This window comes from Lepidothrix coronata, unplaced genomic scaffold, assembly GCF_001604755.1.
Source record: "Lepidothrix coronata isolate B3197 unplaced genomic scaffold, Lepidothrix_coronata-1.0 Scaffold39, whole genome shotgun sequence".
Taxonomy (NCBI): Eukaryota; Metazoa; Chordata; class Aves; order Passeriformes; family Pipridae; genus Lepidothrix; species Lepidothrix coronata.
In genome coordinates, this window is record NW_016690219.1 from 190506 (window position 1) to 215157 (window position 24652).

Below are 24652 nucleotides of genomic sequence, written 5' to 3' on the forward strand. Positions count from 1 at the left end.
ATACAAACCTATTTTACGATGATTGATAAAATAAATGTCTTTGTTTACACTTTGAGCTCTATTCTCTGTAAGAGTGTGGTGAGTAGGGCTGAACTCAGTTGCACACAGTTCTTATTATAGAACAGTCTGAAATATATCCACAAGAATTCTTCTCTGGCCATCCAGGCATGTAGCAACAGATGGGATAAAGCAGCAACCTACAATGGAAACTAGATAAAAAGGTTCCTGCCTTCACAGAAAACCTCTTGGGGCTTGCAGAGGAGCAAAAAAAGTCTACAAGTACCTTCCTAACAGGACAGGCTCTTGCACTACAGAGTTTATGTATTTGACCACAAAGTAATAACTCTGAATCATCTGTTTAGAGGGGGGATCTTTTTATGGGTTTTAAGAGCTACTCTTGAATTAAGACAGATGCTCCAAGCCCAAAGTAAGAACTTACAAGTAACTATAAAAAACCACACAACACTCCCTCTCAAAAAAATAAAGAAGGTATAGCTAAGCCTTTGAGGCTCATGCAAAGATGCTTATAACATCTCTGATATGCCTCACTGTTAGCACACCTTGGTGAGGTGCAGAGACACCATTTGGCAGGTGCTGGGACAGTACTTTGTTGGTTCCTCATTTTAGGAGAAAGATGCTAAAAGCTGAAGATGCTGCTGCATGAGAAGAAATAGAAATGGCAGTTACAAAATAAAACAGGCAAGAAGAACACAACAGCCAGTCAGTTCTGCAGATAGAGGTCTAAAATTTGAGACAAAGTGCACAGTGCAGCCCCAGAGCATGCAGCAAACAACTCTCCCTTCTCTAGGCCATGTGGCATTTCACAGTGGTGCTGATCGAGGAGAGAACTTGTAGAGGTGAAAGGAATGCAGCTACCATCCATGTTATGTAACTTAACCACGTAAAAATCTTAACTTTCATATTGAAGAGAAGGGCCAGGTATACTGAAATTGTTCTTGCTCGGGTAACTGTTCCAAACACTTAGAAGTGATGCTGAACTTCAAGCTAACTATTCCCTGACACATGAACCCCTCCTTGATGAGTCAGAAGCCATGCACACTAAAAGGAAGCTCCAAGCGTGGGAGGGCTTCCACTTCAAGCATGTTGTGATCTTCAAAGATGATTAAGCAGTACTTTTGTTTTAAAATTCCTAATTTTGGATTCTGAATTTTAGATATTATTACTGTTGTGTCACAAATAAGAAGCTATAATAGAAAAAAAATTAATACATCCTGTTGCAGAGGAACCAGAGAACACACAACCTTTGAAGACAGCATGCTATTGTTCATTATATATGACATTATCTTGCAAAAATCTATGATACTCCTTGTTCATACATTTTTAACAGCAAATACAGAGAAAATGCTCCAAATAAAAAATGCTAGAGGAGTTTCTTGTGTTCCAAGAATAGTGTGCCAGCATTTTAAACCAACTGAACAACATAAAGCTACAAAACTCAATTCTAAGCAGCTTATAAACATAACAGGACCGTGTTGATCTGTTACCTAATAACTCCAATATTGTAACTTTCAGCGAGTCTCTTAATCCACTGATAACATACATACCTGGCATGCCTGTAGCAAGACCTTGACCAAAAGCCAAAGCTGGATTTGCTGCTGCAGCTGCTGCAAGTGACTCTGCCTGCTGCCCTTGCTGACCCTGGTTGGGGGTAAGTGGGCGCTGAGTTGCTCCAGCACGCAGAACCTGGAAAAGGCCAATTAAAAGGTAAGGAACGTCCTTAAAAGGTAAGGAAGCAAGTCCATTATATGTTAAAAAAGGTCTAGAACAGTTGCTTTGTGTATTTGATACCTCTTAGCTCTGAATTTAATTTTGTCAATACTCCATCTTGTTTTCAAGGATATATACATATAAAGAATAAAAAGTATGTAATATTTTGCTGACAAATATGACCATAAAACATCTTCCCTGCTCTGGACAGCAGGACTCATGTATGTTCCATCAATGGTAATGAGTACAAAGTAAGGAAGAAAATCTGTAAGAGTGATACATTTATGACTTACATTATTTATTAACTGAACACCTGATCCTTCTTGATAAACACATTTGTTTACATTATTTCCAGGCAATTGAATGATGTAAATCTGAATATTTCAGCGCTTGTAGTAACTTGTCTAAATAATTAACACTCCACTGCCAACAGTCCTGTAAATAATGCACCCACTAAGTTTTAAAAATTCACATAACACTCCATCACCATGTAGCACAGGCATATTTTATTATGTTCTGACAGCGTATCTCCAGGAATCTGATTGAAAAGCAATCTAAATTCTTGCAACCACTCTGTTCCTCTTGGTTAAAATCATCTTTTTCAGGTCCAAAATAAGGGAGAAATACAATTCACAATATATCCCCACAAAGTATCTTATATGTGATTTGAATAAATTTGATATTAATTTTAGAGAGAAAAAAAGACATTGGAGAGATGATATACATTTAGTTATCAATGCAGGTCACTGACAAAAATGAACAGTAGGAAGAAAGATCCACCTGAATATAAAAACAGTAATGAAATCACTCTGTAATTCCATGGTATCTCAGAACCACTGCTTATATTAAATTTCTAGGAATGGCATTGAAATTAACCATACTGCTGGTAAACAAATTAAAATATTTACATTCATTCAAGCATAAGATTAGAAAATTTGTGGTTTTCCTTTGTGAAAAAAGGCCATTTGTTTACACTGAAAGATCATATAATAGTTTAAAAATGCACCCAGAGTAACAATAGAAAATTAGCATTTTCTTAAAATTACTTAAAGAAATGGAAATTTCAACAAGTGCTTATAACAATTGCTCACTCTTGATTTACCAAGGCAAAAATAACACGGTACATTGTGATGTTGCAATACAATTATTCTCTCATAGAAAAATATGGGCAATCCTTCCTCCCCATGGAACATCAAAACTCCTGATAACAACTAATTCCCTACTTTTCAAAGAGACAGAAAAAAACGTGTAGCACTCAAGTTTCCAGCTAATTTATAAAAAAAACCCCCCACAGATCAATTTTTTCCCAAGCTCAGAAGAAACAATATCCTCCTAAAATTAACAGAACGCATCTTTTCATCCCCTTATGTTAGTTTTCTAGATCAGTTTTTAACTTTCCAATACTTTACTACACAGGAAGCATTACCTTCCTGTGTACAGACATACACATAACTGCACCGCTACCTGAATTAAAGGAACTATTTTTAATGCTTACTGTTTTAAAAACTGGGACTGTAAAATAACCTAAACATTTAGGATGCTGTAAGACAATGACAATCAGTAACGTAAGAAAACTGCACATCTGCTCTCCACAAAGAACGTACCGGTTGCTGTCCCTGTTGTGCCTGGGAAGCCGCTTGCTGATTTGCTGTGGTGTTTGCTGCTGCAGCTTGCTGCTGGAATAAATTGGCTGGATACACCCCCCATGGAACACCATAATACTGAGGCGGAACCACAGCAGGACCTAAAACCAGAAAGCATGATTATTCCATCTACTGCAGCCAGTTAAAATGCTGTTTGTAGCATCCCTCATTGATCCACCTTCTAAATGTCGAAAGAGAAATCAGTATGGGGAAGAATGAATTCCCATATTAACTGAAAGGACGCATGAATACAAACAAGTTAATTTAAAAAATTCACACCAAACCGTATCTTCTCTATGAAAGAATAAACAGCCTTGTGAGACTCAGATGACGAAGAAAAAACTTTAAAGCATTCAGAGTTTGTATATCAAAGAACATTCAAAATCAAGTTTTCATGGTTGGAAAAAAAGATCATTTCAGACCATCACAGAATGAACAAAATTCATCCTCCTGATAGTGATATGCTGAGAATTTGATCATCTGTGATTTGTCCTTTCTTTATGCCTTTGCTTAAAAACATAACTATTGCCTTTGCCTTCCCTGCATACTACATGATGCTCTTCAGAGTGGGCACACTTAACTCTTCCAGTGTATTGATAAAGAACCCATGGAAGAATAATCTCTCTATATTCACAACATTGTACAGATAATGCATTATGTACACATGTATTTTAGTTTTATCTACTGCCTTTCCTGTGAAACCACCAACTGGAAATACAGGGCTTTTTTTAAAAAATGTTATGCTCGAGTCTGAGCACTAGCTGGGACTTGAATATTCAGTCGTGTTGTTTCACAGCGACACCTATTCACTTTCTAAGAGATTTTCCTGGACTTGGAGTTTATCTGTTGTTTGGGCCTTTTACCATGCTGGACGCCATCTTTATTCTCATGCCCACCAGGAATAAGAAAAACTGAAATTAGAAAATTATTTCACCAAGTGAAAACATACCAGGAAAGGCTGTCTCATCTTTTGAAAATAATACATATTATAACGTCAGATGAAACCTCATTAAGGGTAAACATTTTCAGAACAGAAAAAACCCCTAATTGTTGCATATAAAAGTCCAGTGGAAAGAGAAACTCAGAATCCATATATAATGGAAACATTTTACCTCTTAGTAAAAATTTTCAAAACGGCTATATTAATTTCCTACAAGTCTCTCCTTCCTAGAAATACATTTGCAGAGAATAAACAGGATGGATTTCAGTTTTTTCTCTTTTCATTCTGTGAAAATTATGAAAGTAGACACTAGAAAGTGTTCAGTTACCTGCTAGGGTAGCTGCTGCAGCCAATCCAGCTGCAGTGTACGGGTCAGTACCTGGAGGAGCAGCGCTGATAATGTATGGGTTTGGCACAAAAGCAGCTGGGGCCAAGCCTGCGGAGAATACGCCTGCTACAGTAATAAACAGAGTTTCATTACAGCTAACACACTTGGCAAGCTTCGTCATATTCAAACCAAATAACAAAGCCTATCTGCTAAAATCAGAACAGCTTGTATTTTAGCTTTTACAAGGAGGTACAACATTACAAAATCAACACTTCTATGTCTTCTCACTAGTCCTTTCTTATTAATCCCAAGGCTGAACAGCTTTGTTTGTTGGATCTACAGACTCCAAGGAGATTTATCTCATATGTATCTACTCACTCATATAGAAGTGGAATTTATCTTGCCCAACTTTAACTATCTAAAAGTTACACTAGTCTTGCAACGAATCTGAATCAGACAAATCATCTAGTGTCTTAAATGAATCAGTCAGATAAAATGAACCACTTGCAAGAGATACTAATCTCTCCTCACTGACAATTAGGAAAAAATTCTAACCAGATAGTTTAAATCAGATACCTGGCTTTTAAACAGCCAGTTATGAGATGATAATCTTACTTCCAAGAATCTTAATTTCATATAGGCATTGTAATGGAAGGAAACAACAGAAAAAACTCAGTCAAACAAAGCACTGCTACCCAGAGTGTCCCGTCAGTCAGGTTCACATACGTTATCCAACACTGAGTCAGAAACTGCTGCAGCAAGGACTGCACATCAAATTATGTTCCTCCTTCCAAATATTTCTTGATAGATTTCTATTAATATGTATATCAGAAGAGGCTACATTTCAAAGGGGCAAGATTTATATGACTGCTTAGTCAGCACTTCATACAAAGTAGGAGCTTCTCCAGAGTTTTGCAGTCAAAGACAGGACTTGTAGACTCCCATCTCAATCTGCCATGTCTCCAGCTCTCAGATGGCATCACTCAGCTACATAACACTTTTCAACCCCAGCTACAGCCTGCTGATCCCCGTCTGGACAGACTTCACCATGCTCCTAAACAAGCCAGTGGGAAAACTTAACTGCCACCCTATCATAGGAGAACATGGACACATCCCCTTGCAGATACTGCTTCCTACTTCTGCCTGTCCTTCTGATCCTGAGAACTCCTCTTCCCTCAGAGAGGAAAGAGATTTGTGCATACACCTCAAAAGCCCAATGGTGGAGAGTAGGAAGGGCAGGAATCTTTAAGGCTGCCCCTACAGTGTCAGAATCCGAGAACCTCCCTTCCTCAAACAAGGAATTGCTTCCATGTATGTTCCAACGTTCCTCACTCTAAACACTGACAGCTTCCCTGCAGCAGAAAATAAAACTGTTGTCAATTAAATAAAGCCTTCTTGTTCAGTTGCAGCACACTAAGAACTTTATGCATTTAACTAACTCACTGAATTAGAGGGACAGAAAAGAAATGCCTGCTAAAGAATAACTCCATCACAAAGGTGCCTGCAAGAAGAAATAGCTGTCTGTTTAAAAGGTGCCATGGAATAATGACTTGATCAACACAACATTATGATTTTCAAGTTCGACTATACAATGGTTTTTAACTGGATTATTAAAAATACTAAAATGCAATATAATCTTAGAATTGCTTATTTTTGGTTTTTAGTAGAGAATGATGGTGTTTCCATCACTGCTTGTAGCAATAATGTTTTTTTACTTTTACCTGCATCAAAATTCAACTACTGTGCTGCATGAGCAAATATAAATTTTATTTCTTTGTATACAACTGTTCAAAGTAGGGGAAAATTTACAACAACAGAAAACTTCCTCTAAGGACAGAACAGTTTTATGCAGCCATTCTGAGCAGTTTTCATGAGAACTGCTAAAATGGGCCAAGTGATCAGTACCTAGATGAATAGTACCTAGATCAGTACCTAGAATACTGTGGGTAACACCAAGAGGATTCTGTCAAAGTAACACACCCACTTTTGCCAGGGACACCTCACCTATGTGTGGCTGCTGAGCTGCAGCCAGGGCGTATTGCTGCTGCTGGGCTGCTGTCAACTGTTGAACAGTCAGAGCATTAGTCCTCTGGAAAAGCTATTGGAAAAGAAAAAAAGATGCATTTCAGTTTTCAGAAATCAGAGTTATAATATACTGGGATTTACTTAAAAAAAAATTTCAAACCAGGCTTCTATACTAATAAGTTAGACTTAACTAACTAGAAAATTATGCATTAAACCAGAAAACTATGCACCAATATTCTTCTAGATTAATTATACAGTTATTTGCCTTTGACTGACTCACAGACAAAAGAAAATTAAATGCATTATATGTTTAAAAGACTGATTATCAAAAGAGGATAATGAACAACTCAAAGGATCAATTTTCAAGTCCATTACTAACCTGCTGCTGTGAATTGTAGTCAAAAAGTCCTACAGTAGCTCCTGAAGAGTCCATTTGTACCTGATTGCCAGGATAGTCAAACTGTAGAGAATCAAGACCAACTTGTTCCATGGCATCTAGATTCTGATTTTCTGGATTTGAAAATTCTTCTACCAGAGGCTTGTGGGCTGCAGGATTGGGAAGTGGACCTAATCCTTCTGTGGTGCTGGGATTGGGGCCCAAGCGTTCAGCTACTTCTGTTGGGGAGGCTTGTCGACTTCCAGGGGTACGACTGTTTAGAAGAAATTTGAGATAGACTCTTCAGTCTGAAATAATGTTGTCCATGGACAGAGTACAGCATTTCTATTTTAAAAGCACCTCTGAATTCAAGAGACCTTACAAAGGGAATTGACAGACTGTTTTTACCTATTTCAACCAGCATGCATTGATGGCTCAAGATAATGGGCACATTTCGTTTCAAAACATAATTTTATGTATTTTTAAAAAGTTTAAAACTATACAATCTCCAAATCACTATGAGAAAAACAAACTAAATTTCAAGGCCGTTTTGAGTCAAATGGAATAAATTGTTATCTGCAAAATTTTGGGATGGCTCTTTATTTTATTTTGGGAGTGACAGGAATTATTAGAAAATGTATTGACATTAAAACAAAAATAAAAGGAAATGGCTAAGTGTATCTCATGCCAAAGGAGAGAAAAACACAGTAAAATTTCAACTGGAAAAGACAAACATACAATACAGCAAATATTTTTCACATCTGAAAAGCAGATATTATTTTTAACTTAAGTAAAATGAACTAATAGCTGCCTCATTTAGCATTTGACTAAAACATTTCATTTCCTACACCACTCATTTAATAGACTAAACTACAGTGATGACTGGTGGGAAAAAAGTGTTCTTAATATAACCCTGAATATTATATACAACATATAAAAGCTGAATTGCTTTCTTATCTGCACTGGCTATATTACCCACATATCCAGTGACTACAGGAGAGTTTCTGTGCACCTAAAAATGCCTATAGGCAAACACGTGGAGTGAGATGTCAACAGATTCACATCCTAAAGAGATTCCCAACTCTGTATTTGGTTAGATTTAGGGTACCTTAATTTGGAGTGGTACCTCACCTTCTGTCTCAGGCCACATTGTTTAGACTATTGATTTCTACTGGCAAAAATCTAAGTTAACTACTAGGAAAGAGTTGTGTGAGAGAATCTATGATCCCTTAACAACATTACTGTGTTGGCAGAACTTGATTATTATATATTGTTTCTCAGGAAATGTACAAGTTGTAGTTAAGTTTGCTTTATTTGTGACCACTGGGCTCCAATACAGAAGGGTTGAAGTATCTGTTCCTCACTGAAGCACAAGACTAATGCAAAGAAAACTACCGGCACTTATGTATTTGCTGATACCAACACTGAAGCCTGTACAGCTAGAAATCAGCCTTTTAGTGAGTTTATTGCAACACTTTAGAATTACTTTAGAAAAAATACTTCAAAGTAAAAGAAGGTACATTAGAGTTTTTTTAACGTAACAACCAACCTCACGACAATTGCCTGTACCATACTGGCTACCATCTAAGGATCCTATCTAGCAACCAAGTCTTGCTCCATGTACAAAACTTGAGTATGAAGCCATTTAATATTCCCTATTCTTCCCAAACGAAATACAGCATCAACAAAGTGAAGAACAAAAGGAAAAAAGGCAGTTATTTCAGTACATACTTTAGTTTAAAAACGCTGCAAGTACAATAAAAATACAAGGAGGAGGACAGGACAAAGTTTCTTTGTTAATACTTATGTTTACCTAATATAGGTTGCTCCTTATATTGGTGCTGTTCTGTTGCTATAGTTAAAGTTGTGTCAATACTTCAATTATAAACCTCTGTTTGGAGAGCTAGTACCACTTTATATGGCCCACTTCAATTAGATGGGCTTTTTTTTTTTTTTTGAGAGGTTTACTGGCTTTGGATGCTTTTTTGCACTTGTGTATTTTTTAATAATTTCTCTCTTTAAATAATACAGAAGGTATTTTGCAAACAACTATTTCAAAATTGTAATAGATACTGGTAAAGAAAAGCAGGACAATATTTATTCTGCATTTTCTACATATAATATTGAAGGTAACTTTGTTTACTGTGCATATTGCAGCATGCATCCGAAAGGAGCTAATGTGAGTTCTCTAATATGCTTGGTATTATATTATTTTCAATAATATGTCTTGAAAAACAGACTTCAAGAATCACTCCTTAGCTTCAGGTAAATACATTTTTTAAAGGGTAGGAAAAACTTACATATGGGATTCAAACATGCATTTTAATATACTTGTTCAGTAATGAACTAATGAAAGCACAACTGTTCGGTCATGTTCACCACATTAAGATAAATTTATGAGCAGCACTCTAGTTCTCTATCTTGTTAATTCTTCTGTATGACAGTTACAAATGCATCACAGTAGCTCAAAAAAGAAAGGTTAGTCCTTAAAAAAATACCAAATTTAAAACGCAGTTTATTATGAAAAAAACCCAGACTGGCTGTACTGTCATATGGGAGTTCACTGTTCCAAAGCTTGAGCTTGGTCCAAACTTTTGTTCCCTATGCAAACAACCAAACCACAACACCATTCTATACTGTGAATAGGTGACATCTAACTATGTGAATAGGGAAATACATTGTTCCACCAAAGTCAAAGATACGGTTTCTAGAAAGACTTTCGTGGGGAAATAATTAGTTGTGTTAGGCTGTGGCATCCACTAAGAAAACCAGAAGGAAAGTTAAAATTAAATAGGACTTACTCTCTACAACAACACTAAGATGCAAAAGTTAGAGTATTAAAAAGAAGCAGAGAGAGAAAGGGATTTATTTGATATTAAAAGGGTTAAAAGTTTTCATCTCTCCTTAATTCACCACATTTAAAAGGTACACGTTTACTTTTAATAATAACTATGTTAAGATGAATTTGTCTCATGAGAAGTGACACACACATTAATGACATCCTAAGAAACATGTGGCACAGTGGGAAAGGGAGGACTTGAGGTGGAAAGAATCAGTCTGCGGCTGGGTAATGTTTAAAGCTGACACACAAACCAGAACTGTAATAATGCCCTTAAGAGACATGCTCGTCTTCTTGAGAAACAGTTAAAAGCTTACTTAAAATCTTTGCAATCGGCATCCATTCCATTTGGCAAACCTCTGCCATTTATTTTAGTAACATCCTCATCATCTCCTTGTTTAAGATCTCTGTTTTTGTCCTCCTCAAATGGAGAAGCCTTGCCTTTCTGATCTCCTTTCTCAGGTCCATCTGTTTCAGCATCTCTAGTGCCCTGAGGAAAAAGAATCTGTTTGATTCTGAATATTGAACAGAACACAATAGGAGCACCACAAGGTGACCTAATTCTACACTACAGTGCACGTAAACAATACAAACAGTTTGTTGTCAATGAAATTGCATTTGGTGGGTAACTTGGTAGTCAAGTTTCAACCACATGCAATTAATAACTGCCAAAATGTGAAAAGGAATGCCAAGATTTATAATGGAAGAGCTAACTCAACCTTAACTATAGCGGTGCTGTTAAAGCAGTAACACTTTGAATTAGATAAAAGTTTATTTTATACAATTAAAACATCCAGTTACAAAACAAACCCGCATGAAAACAAAGAATAGGAAGATCTAGAATAAAGCCCATCACACATTTTTAAATTAAGCTATTTGCAATCTTTTTCCTTTAAATAATGTTTTTAGGAAAGCACTTTAAGACAGCTATTTAGTCAAGATTCCCAAACCACTTCCCTCTTCTGCCCCCTCCAACCAAGGAAGACAGACAAATAGCTACTACACACTTGCTTCTAAAGAGAAGAGAGTTAAAAAAGAAAACGGACAAAGAGAGTAGAAAATATAACCATGTAACAGAAAGACTGTAGCAGGTAACTAAGCAAGCTTAACACACTGCATTACTTACAAAAGCTCCTTTCCTAAACCGGGAATCCAATTTATCAGCTGGAGAGGAACTTAATACATATTCTACCATGCTCACTCCAAGGCCACCACTTTCTGATCGTGGAGACAATACAGCATTTACTTCACTGTTTCCATGAAAACCCTGTCCAGGCTTTCTCTGTACCATAATAGGTTGGGACATAGAATGGTCTGTTAAAAACAAACAAATAAATAAAACTATTGTATTTTTTTTAAATACCATTTGTAATGTTTTTGCATTTCATTACAGCAGCAATATTAAACAAGATCAAAATTAAATTAAATAAAAAATTCCAAATCACAGTTTCAAAGTGTGATTGACACACAATCACCATTGCAGTATACATTTTTAGAATTAAAATTAAAAGAAAATAAAATCTAATACACAATTACAGGTTTTGATATTAATTTTCTTTGAAGAACATTCAGTAATCCTGACTGATTTTTCAATACATATACAACAATCACTTACGAGGAGTTCCCCATGCAGTCTCTCTCCACTCGTCACCAAGGAATATCCCTTTTTGTCCATCTTTTGCTGAATCATCAGGTTCCCAAAACTTTTTGGCAGGTAAAAGCTGTTAAAAAGAGAAAACATTTTTATCTAAATATGCTTATAAATGGGCAGAAATAGCAATACTTCTAAGAGCATATGCAAGTAATTAATTTGACATCATAAAATCATAGAATGGTTTTGTTTGGAAGGGACCTTAAAGATCATCTAATTCCAACTCTCCTGCCATGGGCAGGGATGCCACTCGGGTGGCATGCCAGATCAGGTTGTTCAGGGCCCCATCCAACCTGGTCTTGAGTACTTCCATGGATAGGGCAGCCACAACTTCTCTGGACAATCTGTGTCTGTGCCTCACCACCCTCCCAGTAAAGAATTTCTTTCTTACATCTTATCAAAATCTCTCCTCTTTCAGTTTAAAACTGCTCCCCATCATTCTATCACCATCTGCCCTTGTAAAAAGTTGCTTTCTCTCTTTTTTGCAAGTCCCCTTTAAGGCTGCAATGAGGTCTCTTGGGAGCCTTCTCTTCTTCCAACTGAACTACCACACCTCTCTCATCCTGTCTCTACAGGATGGGTGATCCAGCCCTCTGATCATCTTAGTGGCCTCCTCGGGACCTGCTCTAACAGGCTGACATCTTTCCTGTGCTGAGGCCCCCAGAGCTGGATGCAGCACTTCTGGTGGGTCTCACTAGGGCAGAGCAGAATCCCTTCCCTCGACCTGGTGCCCATGCTGCAGCTCATGCAGCCCAGGATGTGCTTGGCTTTCTGGGCTGCGAGCACACACTGATACCAAAGTCAGCGTTCAATAAGGCAGCAGGTATTGCTGAGGAATAATATAACACTTGAAAGCTACTTCCTGTTACAGCTGATGATGTATAAAGGAATAGCCAAAATGACTGCAACAGGACTGAGATTCTGAAGCTATAAGGGAGAAATACAGAATATAGAAGCAGCTGGTGAAAAGAGCAAATCAAATTAATCCCAAATCAAGTCAATCCTCTCAGAAGCCTTAACCAACAGTGCCTTCTTTCCAAAGGCTCAAGAGCTTGGCTGTTAACTAATACTGTGATGATAACTAGAAACAGTAGCAGTTCATTGTGAAGTTCTCTTCACTCAGAAGTGCATCACGTTACAAAGTCTAGAAGTGACTAACACACACAGTAGCAGATCAGCTCCTTTAGACCACAGGGTCTAAATCAGTTACAAATCAGTGACATTCAAATGTGAAGTTCTACATACAAACGATGCCATTGAGCTGTATGGTTTTTTCATTCCTACTTCTAAAGGAGAAAAGTGTCACATTAGATCAGTATCACTTCTTGTACTTCCTTCAGGACAGAAGGACTTAGTGGGACATGACAGAAGCATCACACAATACCTCAAATGTCAAGTTGTCACTTGCATTTTTCTACTTTGGTCCTCTAACTTCTCCCATCAGTAACAGTACAATTGCCAAACTCTACATATCATACTTCCTCTTGAATATGTAATTAAAAAACTGTACTCTCAGACTATATATTACGTACTTTACAAGGTCCACCAACTGAAACTAAAGTGAAAACAACTTGCAAAAAATATTGGGAAGAGCTCTGAAGAAAGCAGCATAATCCATCAGATTCTGCATAATGTAATGCTGAATTTAGAATTTTAAATTTCGTAAATTTAGAAAAAACCAAACAATCTGATGAAGCTGTTTGCAATAAATGAGTACATTCTGGAAATTTGTTTCTCCTATAACTTAAGTGACTAAAAAACTCTTCTGAACGTGATGGCTGTTGAGTATGAGCCTCGATGAAACTACTAACTGGAGTATTTTTTTAGATATTTCTCAGTGTAACATTGAAAGAACTTGCTTTAAGAGGAGGAGGATAAGATTGCAATTAGCAATTAGTACTGACACTGCAATAGAGGTGACAAGAGCTCCTCTGGAGTAACTTCAGGATTGCTGTTTTTCTGTGCTGTCCGGAGTTCTTACCGGAAACAAAGGATTTTGACTAGCTAACATACTCAGATCCATGGTTTCCTTACAGAAGTTCATTAATACAGAAGGATTCAGGTTGAAGGATGACAAACAGTCAAAGCTCAACAAAACCACAGGAGAGTACCATCCTTGCAAGAGTGCTGGACTGTTATGACCTGCCCTGACAGAGACACCCACTCTCAAGTGCATTGTAGAATCACCACCAGGTGTCAACCAAACACACTTTGGGAACACCAGGATATTAAGTTTACCCCAAATTTAAGGCATGAAGTTAGCTATCAGAAGACTAAGAGAAGACTATCTCTAGCTAAGAGAAATAGATTAATGGAATATTACAATTGCATTTCAACTAAAAGTAAAAGATTACAAAATCCAGATCCGCTTATGCAATCTACACATCCTTTTTAGCTTTGCATTTGTAACAAGTTTGCAATGCCACTTAATTTTCATTTTGTAGGTCAGCGGTAGAATGGAAAGCAAGCATTTAACAGCATCTATGAAACCTTGGTTTTGGGAATCACATTTTATTTTCTAAGGCAATTTCAAGTATGTGTCCAGCTGAGATGAAACACAGAAGTGAAGGTGTCACAGCCTAACACAACCTTGTCAGAATAAAGCAGATCTAGTAATGTATTGGGTGTCATAAAATGAGAATTACCTAAAGTATGCTTTCCCTGAAATTAGTAAATTCTACTCTCAGACAGGTGTTTAGACAACTCAATGTTAAAAACAATAAGCAAATTTAGATCAGAACATATTGAAATACTAGGTTTGATTTCAAAACAGAATCACAGGATTTCTATCAAAGGAAAAACTGTCCACCAGTAGAAAGTAGCAATAATCCTCAGCGCAAAAGTTTTGGGCGGATTTTGTTGTTGTGAGGGTTTTTTTAGGTTTGTTTTGTTCTTTTTGTGCTTGTGTTTTGCCTTTTTTTTTTTTCCCCTTTTAACTACTTTCAAATTCCAAACAGATAAATTCAACTGCTTGCAGTCTTCATGTACTCTTTGGTACACAAAGAATATAGAATATTTTTAACACAAAACATAATGCATCATCCATACCTCAAGAGGCTAAATTTAAATTACTGAAGATTAAACAGATGTACAGAAATTATTTTTCATTAAAATTTCTACACAATAAAGACATCCCCCAAATATTTAAATTAATGCAATATTTCAAAGTTTACAATATTGCAGCTTCCTGAGGGGCAGTGATTCAGTTTTATGATTTACTTTTGACAGATGATGGATAGGAAATAAATATACTCTTTTTAAATAGATATTTTAGCTATTGGACTGTCATACAAGCAGTTCTAGCAGTTGTCAACTATTTAACTGTGGAATAAAAAAAAAGTAGTTTTCAGAAAAACATAACAACTGTCTTTGACAGACAGGACACAATATGCACCTGATTAGTTCTACTGAAAAGAACTTAATCAGGAAGTCACCACAAGCAAACACAAGTAGTTAAAATCATTGTGCTTTACCCTTTGATAACGTTTTGCTCAACATTTCCTGTATTTAATCCAAGAAACAATAAGCTTTATGAAGATACATCCAAATCTAACCAAAAATGATGGAAAAGGTTGTCACATTTGTTTCTAAGTTCTCCCAACAGTACACTAAAAAGTGTCTTTTCCAGTATCAGCACTGACCCCTGTTAGGTGTCTGCCAGATCAACAAAGCATTTTACTTCACATGAATAATAATAGCGAGTTGTGCTAAAGCTGATAAGTAACAGCACAGTCTTGATTACTGGCTCTTGAATTTAAGATTTTCAAATTATTTTTTAAAATTCATTTTTAGGATCAGAAGTTGATCCTATTGAGCTGAATGAACACCTTAGCTGAATTTCTCTGCATGAAGTTTTGGCACTAGAAATGAATACTTTGTTCCCACAATGAAATGCATGTGATTCGACTCTGTAAGCTAATATAAGAACAGACATTACAAAAGAAGGTTTAGTTTTATATTGTGTTTGGCACTAAGTTTCATGTGTGCCTGCACTGGGTCACACTAAAGGTCCTGAAGCCCACCACGCTGGCCCTGAAATAGCGAACAGATGCTTAGAGAAATAGCACCACGTGTCCTTGTTTCTTCAGAATATTAACATGACCTTAAGGGTCACAAACAGATTTTGGGAGCTGGAGCTAGAAGCATCATCTGCGTATAACCAATCTAATAGCTAAAAGTTTAGGAGACAATCTGCAATACAGCTAACAAAACTTCAGCCTGTTCTTTACAGCATAAATTAACAAAGAATTGAGGGACAGAAACAGATCAAGGAAGCTGCAGGTCTGGCTCATGTTACATTGTCCTATTTCTGATACTGACTGATACCAGGCTCCATCTGAAAGCAGCTCACGTCAATAATAAACAGAAGGATTACCAGTACATAACATTTCCAAAATGTGTTGTGGTACAATGAAAACAGATTTCATACTCTGTCCTTTACATTAGCACATGGAAGAGATATTTGCTTGACGATTCACAGACAGTCCTGATTTTCGTAATGATATGAAAAGTAAGACTTAACAGCCTCCTAATGCCAAGTATGGACACCCAGTTGGGAAAAAGAGTATGAAGAAGGATTAGAATTATGACCAAGAAATTAATTTCAGTTCAGAGAAAAATCTATGCAGACAGAGAAAATGAGGAAGATAACCTCCCTATAGCTAGAAGCAGTTCGCTTGACATGACCTCTCTTTCACACCTTTCCAAGCAGATGGAGGGAAGCACAGAAGAACAAACAACTACCAATTCTTACAAGGGTATTTGCAGGGACATTTCCTTTAATATTTTAAAAGGTTATAATCAAAAGGAAGGTTAAAATAGCCATGGAATTTATCCCAGACTACTTTATTGTTGTGCAATACGTTATGAAAATTACTAAGTCAACCTAGCTATGTGAACCTGTAGCACCTCAAGATACTTGGAAGAAACTCTTGAAATGACCAACAAAATAACCTGGTAAGTGTAGGCTCACAGTACAGTATCAATTTCTGATGCTGCAGTACTGTACCAAAGGTCTGTCTTTTTGTGTTTTTAGAAACATCTTTACAGACCCATGAAAACAAAAAGAATCATGACCATGCATAAATACATCCCTCATCTCAGATAACTTAAATGAAGAGCAGTATGGACGGCCATACATACCTTAATTTAATTCCCAGGCATGTGTGCCATCCTTCACTTTCACTGCTTTTAATCTTTTGAGTACTTTGTGGGTGTCAAAAGAACAAATATCATTATGAATTTCACCCATCCACTCTATCACACTGCTGGTACTACCACAGATACCTCACTAACATCTTTATCTTTCAACTCTGGATGAAGCAAAAACTGCTGAAAAGCGAAGTGATTGCTTAAATGCTTCATTAAATAAAAAAATCAAATAAGAACAGTCATGTGTCAGCTCAGAAACATTCAGCAACTAGAACATGGTATTTGTTTTTCATCAGTCAGTTATGGCTTCCATAAAGATCACAGTCCTATCATCATTTTAAGAAAGTTAAGCTGAAATATTGTCACTTGTTCCATTATTAACTGAATTAGGTAAATATCCAGAAGACAAGAGGATCAGTATTTGAAATCTTAGTTCAACATGCATTTATTTCTTTATCATGTCCTGTCAGGGCACATAACTGTAACATAGGTCAATTACTTTCTAAACAGCTCAGGGAACTGCTTTTGAAAGAGCCAAGTGATCCTCCTTGATCTTAAATACCTCCTCACAAAGTACACTGACTTGAAAAACCCCAAACAAATCAAATCAATAAGACAAAAAGTCCTTCTTCTCTCTAGCTAAATTACATAATAGCACTCTTCACCCTGCTTAAAATCTTCTCTTAAGAAGTAATTACCAGTAAAAAAAATAGTAAATTACCACAGATTTCTGCTGGGTATGCCAGCTCACTTTTTCTGGAGCCAAACCTTTTTTCAGATCCCAGTCTTCTTGGCTTTTCAGGAGTAGCATGCAATTGTTTCACTAACTTAAATACAGTGACACTGAAAACATGCCTCATTTCATACAGCTGCACACACTTGAAAAAAAAATCACCCTGTCACTTCCCCAAGAGTACCAGTCATCTACCAAGACTGGCACAGACACAGCATATCCAGTCAACAACCATTCCAGTGTTCTTGCAAAGGACTTAGTTTTTCTTTACCTTAGAACAGAAATCTCCAGCTGCCTGAAAAAGCAACCAGTTCTTAAGAGAAGCTCTTTGCTTCATGTTGTATTATTCAGACTTCTTAAATTGTATCAACATTTCCAAACCACCAACTGGATTTTCAGCCCTCAATAATTACCTCTCCCATTCCCCGAGATTCTAGGGCAAGAGCTTGAAACTCATGATTCATCTCATCCACAGATCGAACCTGCAGGGGGAAAACCAAAAGAAAAATCCATTAGTCAAATATCTTTTCAAAAGTAGAGTTTGCAATATTCCAAAAGCTTTCTGACAATTGAAAGCACACAAAAAATGTGCTGCTCCATGAGCAGCATGAGTTTAGATTCCATGAACAGATACAGTTAGTGACCAGTTTAATGAACTGTGCTAACATAATAACATGAACAAAATTCCAAGAGACTTAAAACATTTTAATCTCCATATATCCAGACGATTATTGCTCACTATGGAAACCGTGACCAACATTACATTTGCAACAAATGCAAAAAAAGTGAAATTAAAGATTTGGGCATACAATATCCCTTGGAAAGGAGGTGAGCCATTGCACACTGTGTTACTGAGTATCCCTGGCAGCAAACAAAGACAAGCTCACTAGACAGATCAGAAAACATGCCAGCAATGTATTGCTTTTAAAATCTAGTAACTGACTCCATTATCACCATTTCTTGTGCTTTCTTCCAGGAAACAGTGTGTCTTCCTTCTCTGTGTGTCTTTATTGTAAATAAGAAACATATATTACTAGAGTTGCTGCTGAAACAAACCATCTCCTTTTCCAAGGCACACAGACACAAAGCACTGGGTGCATTCTTTCCAGAGAAAATGGTTTCCACAAGGAATTTGCAAAGCCATGATAAGCTTCGAAAAACATATAAACCCAAGAAATTCAGAGTTGTTTCTTCCCCTTTCCTTTTCTCCCAATAGTGTGATGCAGCAGGTAAAGCTATTCAAGTTCAAAGTAAAATTAAAGTTTCCCTCCCAACATCAGTCTTCCCTCAGGAGTTACTTTCACCAGTAAACCCATATGCTCACAGCAACCAATAAACCAAAATGAAATTACTCCACAGAGATGATAACACATTAAGAACACTTTTCAGTAGATAGTCAAATACCAGGGAATGAAACAATCGTGTGCTTTCAATATTCAGGCACAAACAACTCCTTAGCATTGAAAAAGTGTCAATTCTCTCCAATAAATGCTCTATTCTCAAAATTCTACTCTTAAAATAGTGTTATTGTCTCACAATCATTCTAAGCCATTAACTTCTGATATTGTCTCTGTGCTTTTGACAAAGAAATTTCACAGCTCAAAGAAATCTTCCCTTAAAAAGAACAATATTGTAGTTAAGATGGACTCTGAAACCAATTCCCAACAATTTCAGTGAGACACTGAAGAGCAAATTCAGTTTTGGAGTTACAGAGTGGGCAAATCAGCACATTGACTTTTCTTCCAGTGACGCTGACTTTTAAATCAATTAGGTTGATTTTATTCTATTAAAAACTGAAAGCAGATTTTCACATAGCCTTAGAAAAGCTAAAGACATTTTTCTTCAAATGAACTAAAAAATATTTATATTTTATGCAAAACTTTTTTTAGCTCCAAGGGATAATCAAATATTTGTGCATATACACAGAAAACTAAACCATGTAAGAGCAATTGCTTAGAAACAAAAATCAAAAATTCAAATCTTGAAGACTTCTTAATTTGAATATTACAGTTTCTGAAAACGTAATTTCTTCTACAGAGAGTTGAGAGAGTCCATTATGTTACTTAGGCCACTATCCATGCTGAGGTCACACACTTTAGTTTCAATTACAAATAGTAAATTAGGTACTTCTGTCTCAAAATGTAGTTTTGGTCTAACTATCTCCAAACAAAATATGCTGGTAAAGCTTGCCAAACTATATTTACCATAAACACTACCCAAGTCGATGTTAGATAAAAAAAACAATCAAGTCTTGAAGACACATAATTTTTTTGGTTGGGGTATGTTTTTTTGGGGTGGGTTGTTTGTTTTTTTTGTTGTTTGTATATTTTGTTTTGGGAGTTTTGTTGATTCTGTTTTGTTTTAATTTTCCGTGGTGATGGTGGTAGTTTTATTTGTTTGGGTGTTTCGGTGTTGCAAGACCTAATACTAAATGCTTATTTTCCACAACTCAGCCAGGTTCAAAAACATGACCACGTGCCCTTCCAAGTCTCTAAGAAAAGACAACCCAAGAATCAGGGTAAGACACAACTCACTGCTTTTTTTTTTTTTCCCTGAGCAGTTCAGAGACCATTATAAGAAACTAAAGCTTTCTGAAACTGTAAATACGTGCTAGTACACTGAACATTAATTTTGCTCACTGGCCACTTTCTTACAAAGGTGAAATTCAAGTTAGTGTTATCTACTGCTACCAGCAGCAAGAGAAATAATACAGTCCTTTTACTGTAGCAAAGAGGCTCTGTTTCTGTTTCCATCAAAAACAACAGCCACAAAATCCTGTCCTGTATCATAAATACACGCTTCACAGATCGTTTACAGACTAGGGAAAACACAAGCAGCACCAGTATCTTCAAGTCTTTCTTCAATGCTAACAATGCCCTGTCACAAAAGCTATGGAGGAAAACATCCAAAATGCCAACCAAGTTGGATCTCCTACATATAAAGACATGTCCTCTCCCTGAAGGAGAAACTTTCATTGGGATTAACTGTATTTATTGTATTATGTATCTGTTATCTGTATTATGTATCTATTTATTTTTCTAATTCAATGTCAACAGTCACCCAATTGATATGTTCCAGAAATAATAATTTTTTTATATATAATTTTTTAAACTCAAATTCAGAACATTAAAAAAAAACCAAAAAAACCCCTGAAAACCCCCCAAAAACCCCTTTCTCTATTTTTATTCATATCCTGTCATCTACAGTAATTCATAACTCACTAAGAGGCCTATGGAGCACATTGCTCAACATTTACAAGTTTTTGTCTGGTTTTGTTTGATTCGATATTTTTTCCTTGTTCTCTCATACAATCACTCAGATTCCCCTTTCTCCATTTACCACCTACCTGGTTTGGGGATTAGTTGCTAGATCTAATCTTAGTTTTCAGAAGTTAAACACTAATTACCCTTTCCAGCTCAGAGACTCTGGCAATGGTTTCAAACTTCTGATACACAACAGATCATTCCACAGGGCCCCCAAATTATACTACACACAAAACTGTCTTTAGGTGTAACAATTCCTCACACACTGCTGTGAAACAGGTAGAAGGGCTTAAGTGTATCCATGAACTTTTCCCCTTTGACACATCAACAGAAAATTCTGATCTTTTTCCCCTTCCACAGAATCTACATATAACATACCAGCATGTATTAGTCCATTTTTCATCACACCACTATGAACAAATATTTTAATACACAGCAAAAACAAAATTATGTTTTAGTAGACTCTTTCTTCTTCAAGTTTACAGTTCCTCACACTGAAATTTAAAAAGAATTTATTATAAATCTAGAGGCCTGTGCAAAAACCTTCCTTTACTCTGTTGAGGACTTCCCCCAACTGCTTTTATCAATCCCCTTGAATGACCTTGGTAATCATCAAGTAAAAGCTCTTCAGAACCTTTTCAGAAGTTTTTTCCCTTCTTTTTCCATGCATAAGGGTCTCACCAGATCACATAGCTGAAATGGTTAAAACACCACAGTGGTGAGACCACCACATTTGACATGGGGAAAGCAACAGGGACAAACTGGTGTGCAGCAAGGTGGGGAAGGAGCACTCGCTCAGTGGTGCCTACATGATAAACCAGTAACACGAAACCGTGTCCTCATGTAACTGAAGACAGAATCCAGGAGGCAGACTCTGGACTGGACAGTCATCTAGGATTACCACAAGAAACACTGCTCACAGTAATATCCATTTCTGGAATGCAGGCATCCAGATCTAGAAACAAGAACTCTCTCAAATAACGCTGAATCCTGCCAGAAATAAGCTTGTAACCATCTTCTTGCAAAAGCAAAATACAGCCCCTTCTTTGAAAAAAAGTCTGTGGAAAATAATAACAAAAAAATACAGTATGAAAGATACGACTTCATTTTATACATCAAAAGTGGTTAAAGCAGCTGACCAGAAAGTAGGAAAATCACTTTTTCTGCATTAACATATCCCAAATCCCATCCCATCCCTTCCCTCCCAGGCAAACACCCTAACCACTGTGACAAACAAAAGGAGGACACATTTTGCATTTGAAGATGTGTCCTAGGCCAGAAATCCAACACAAAACATCTGGTAATCCCAGCACTGGGACTGGAAAGAAAGGGAAGCTTCATTTCACGTCGCAAATGCTTCAGCTTCTTTATTTTACTGAAGGACTTCCAGTAGTTTTCTACAGGGGTGGTTCCTCTGTAGCATTTATCTTATGTAAGGTATATGCTTATGAGCTTGTTAAACTAACTTGAAAACACAAAAATGGCTGCATTTGAAAACACAACATTTAGCAATTCTGCCAGCCCTCCTTTAAGTTAAACACTGTACTGTAAAGTCATGTCAGACACTTGACTAGACATTTGAAAGACCCTAAAAAAACAATCCACCTAAAACCTCTCAAATAGGTAGCCAACTTGAAACTACTAAATAAAAATAATATTTTTAATAAAAGCTAAAACATCAGACACAAATCCAGTAGGGATTCATACAAAGGCCAAGAAATGAAAACTACACAACAAGCCTGAACTGCAAATCTCCAAACCTCTGCAGTTCAGGGCTGTATATAGATTTCTACTCTAGAATATTTTTGCCAAACTAGCTAAAATGTCCTTACTTTGGTTTAGAGGCCAGCCTATAGTGCATCCAGATAACAAAAGCTGTTGAGCAGCTGAACAGGCAACTACTATAAACACAACTGAACTGTTCTGTACACAAGCTGGTAACAAAACACCAAATATTTTCTGCAACATTAAAAGAAAACAAGGCATTTCGTTTATTAAAGCTGCTTTTGAAGCATCAAGGAACCAAAGGTTCACTTACTACCAAACTGGTTACTGAAAGTTGTGTTCCCAAGTAATTCAAAGTCTACAAGTATGTCATGTTTTGATAAGAGGCAACATTTTCTGAGGGCCACATGGAACCAACTAAAACTTCTGCAGGTAAGTGACTAATCTTTCAAGTGCTGTATTTTTGGCTTTTTAACTCATATTCTCAAATTGAGCTATACTTTTACACTCTATGACCCTTAATACATCCAAATACTCTAACAAACCCAAATTTGTCAATTTATTTGGCCCTGATCAGCAGTCACTCTGATCTGGATCTTAATGTTCTTGTGCTTTACTTCCTTGTGAACTTTGTATTGTAGTTTGAGAAGCAATTCTCGCAGTGCTGAACACATTAACAATGACAAAAATGAAACAAATAGATTTCGAGGTAGAGTTTCTGCAGCATGTTCAAGGGGCAGGGGAATACACTCAGCAAAAGCACTGTCCAGCCTGCTGAAAAAGCCAAGTCACAAAAGGGCAAGGTGACCTGAAAAGCTGACCAAATGCTTTGCTTGCTTGTTTTTCAGTAGGAATATCAATAATCTGGAAGCTAGTACAAAGCAGGAAGAAATTTTCCAAGTTTTTATCAACTATATGTATCTATCTATACACATATAGATACCTCAAACTATGCTGGATGGCCTCTCACAAGTCACCAAGTTTGGAAATTACTGATTTACTTGCATAGTCCTCTGCCAACACATGATACAGAGAGAAATAGGGTATCACCTCCCACGAAGAAAAGCAGAGGAAAATGATGGACATCTTGCCACCTGTTTCAGAGCTATGTGATGATGGTTTGCTGGTCTAAAAGGATTCAGAAACCTTCGGTTCTGCTCCCAGCTATGGACTCTCAGAAATAGGCAACTGCCCTTGGTCCCCCTAAACATGAGCTCTCCCATCATGGAAGAAACTCACTTCCTCACTGCACAGGCTTTTATGCCTCTCTTCCCACCCAACAAGTTCAATCTTTGCTCTGAGACTGGCAGAACTGTTTGCACAAGTTTTTCTAAAGTACTGTAGGATGCCCTCAAGCTCAGAATTTTAATCCCTACAGCCAAATACTGGCAGATCTACCAGGCTCACATAAATTAATAATGTGTCTGTGCTGAAACCAGATTTCATAACTATTTATAACAGTTATACTGTTCGCTCCATTTGAAGAGCTGAAGTGATATAATCCAACATAAGTAGGGCATATAGTTTATATTAAATAACTTGGCAGATTTCTCAAAGTTTTTTAATTGTGTAAGGAATTATCTACTCAAAAGAGTTTCTAAGAAATGTACAGAACAGGAAGAAGAGTGACAGATGTTGTAGAAGTTTGTAGAATAAAAATTTAGACATGAGGCAGGTGATAAAAAGTTTATATAATGTAATTTTACAGAATGGAAGAAAAATCCCATAAAAACTTGTCCAGTGAGAGCTTTTGTAAACAAGAAATTATTTAAAAAATTTAATTACAATGATTGGTTAAAAAATTATTTTCCATACATTTTTTAGCTTATTATTTAAATGAGCTACAGAAAAATGTAATTCTTTGAAAAAGGGGCTGATTGGTCCTTTACTGCTTGTAAATTAACTGAAGAACTATTTTTAATATACAGGTTTAATCTTTAATGTGAAATAGTTCAGGTATAATCCCATCTAGCTTGGTAAGACTCTTCACCTCGCCCTGCTGCACTCACTGTGCACACATTGCTCTGCAACTCTCACTCCAATGCTCCTGCATAAATATACCAGAAACAAAAGAGGAAGACACTGAATATATTCAGAAGTTTGAAAACAAAGCTGTGAATGAAATTTGAATTGCAGTTCCTGTCTAAACATGCTTAATTTAATTTGTGCAGAATTACTTACATGCACATGACTAAACTTTTTTTTTCCCTAATTTTGAAAATCTACACTTCTCTTGTTAAACTGATCAGT

General features: G+C 36.6%; 1 protein-coding gene across 8 annotated transcripts in view; it reads right to left on the reverse strand.

Moving 5' to 3' along the window:
* Positions 1-24652, reverse strand: part of PUM2 (pumilio RNA binding family member 2) — a 71765-nt gene that overhangs the window by 30877 nt on the left and 16236 nt on the right. For 6 of the 8 annotated variants that reach the window (XM_017813069.1, XM_017813066.1, XM_017813061.1 and 3 more), the window contains exons 2-10: positions 17828-17896; positions 11495-11600; positions 11006-11193; positions 10197-10369; positions 7044-7314; positions 6644-6737; positions 4640-4765; positions 3333-3472; positions 1566-1704 (exon numbers count right to left, since the gene is read on the reverse strand). In XM_017813069.1, the coding sequence (XP_017668558.1) occupies positions 1566-1704; positions 3333-3472; positions 4640-4765; positions 6644-6737; positions 7044-7314; positions 10197-10369; positions 11006-11193; positions 11495-11600; positions 17828-17878 (1288 nt within the window). In that variant the 5' untranslated portion in view covers positions 17879-17896. The remainder of the gene's footprint in view (positions 1-1565; positions 1705-3332; positions 3473-4639; positions 4766-6643; positions 6738-7043; positions 7315-10196; positions 10370-11005; positions 11194-11494; positions 11601-17827; positions 17897-24652) is intronic. The other 2 variants (XM_017813062.1, XM_017813065.1) reach the window with 1 other exon arrangement.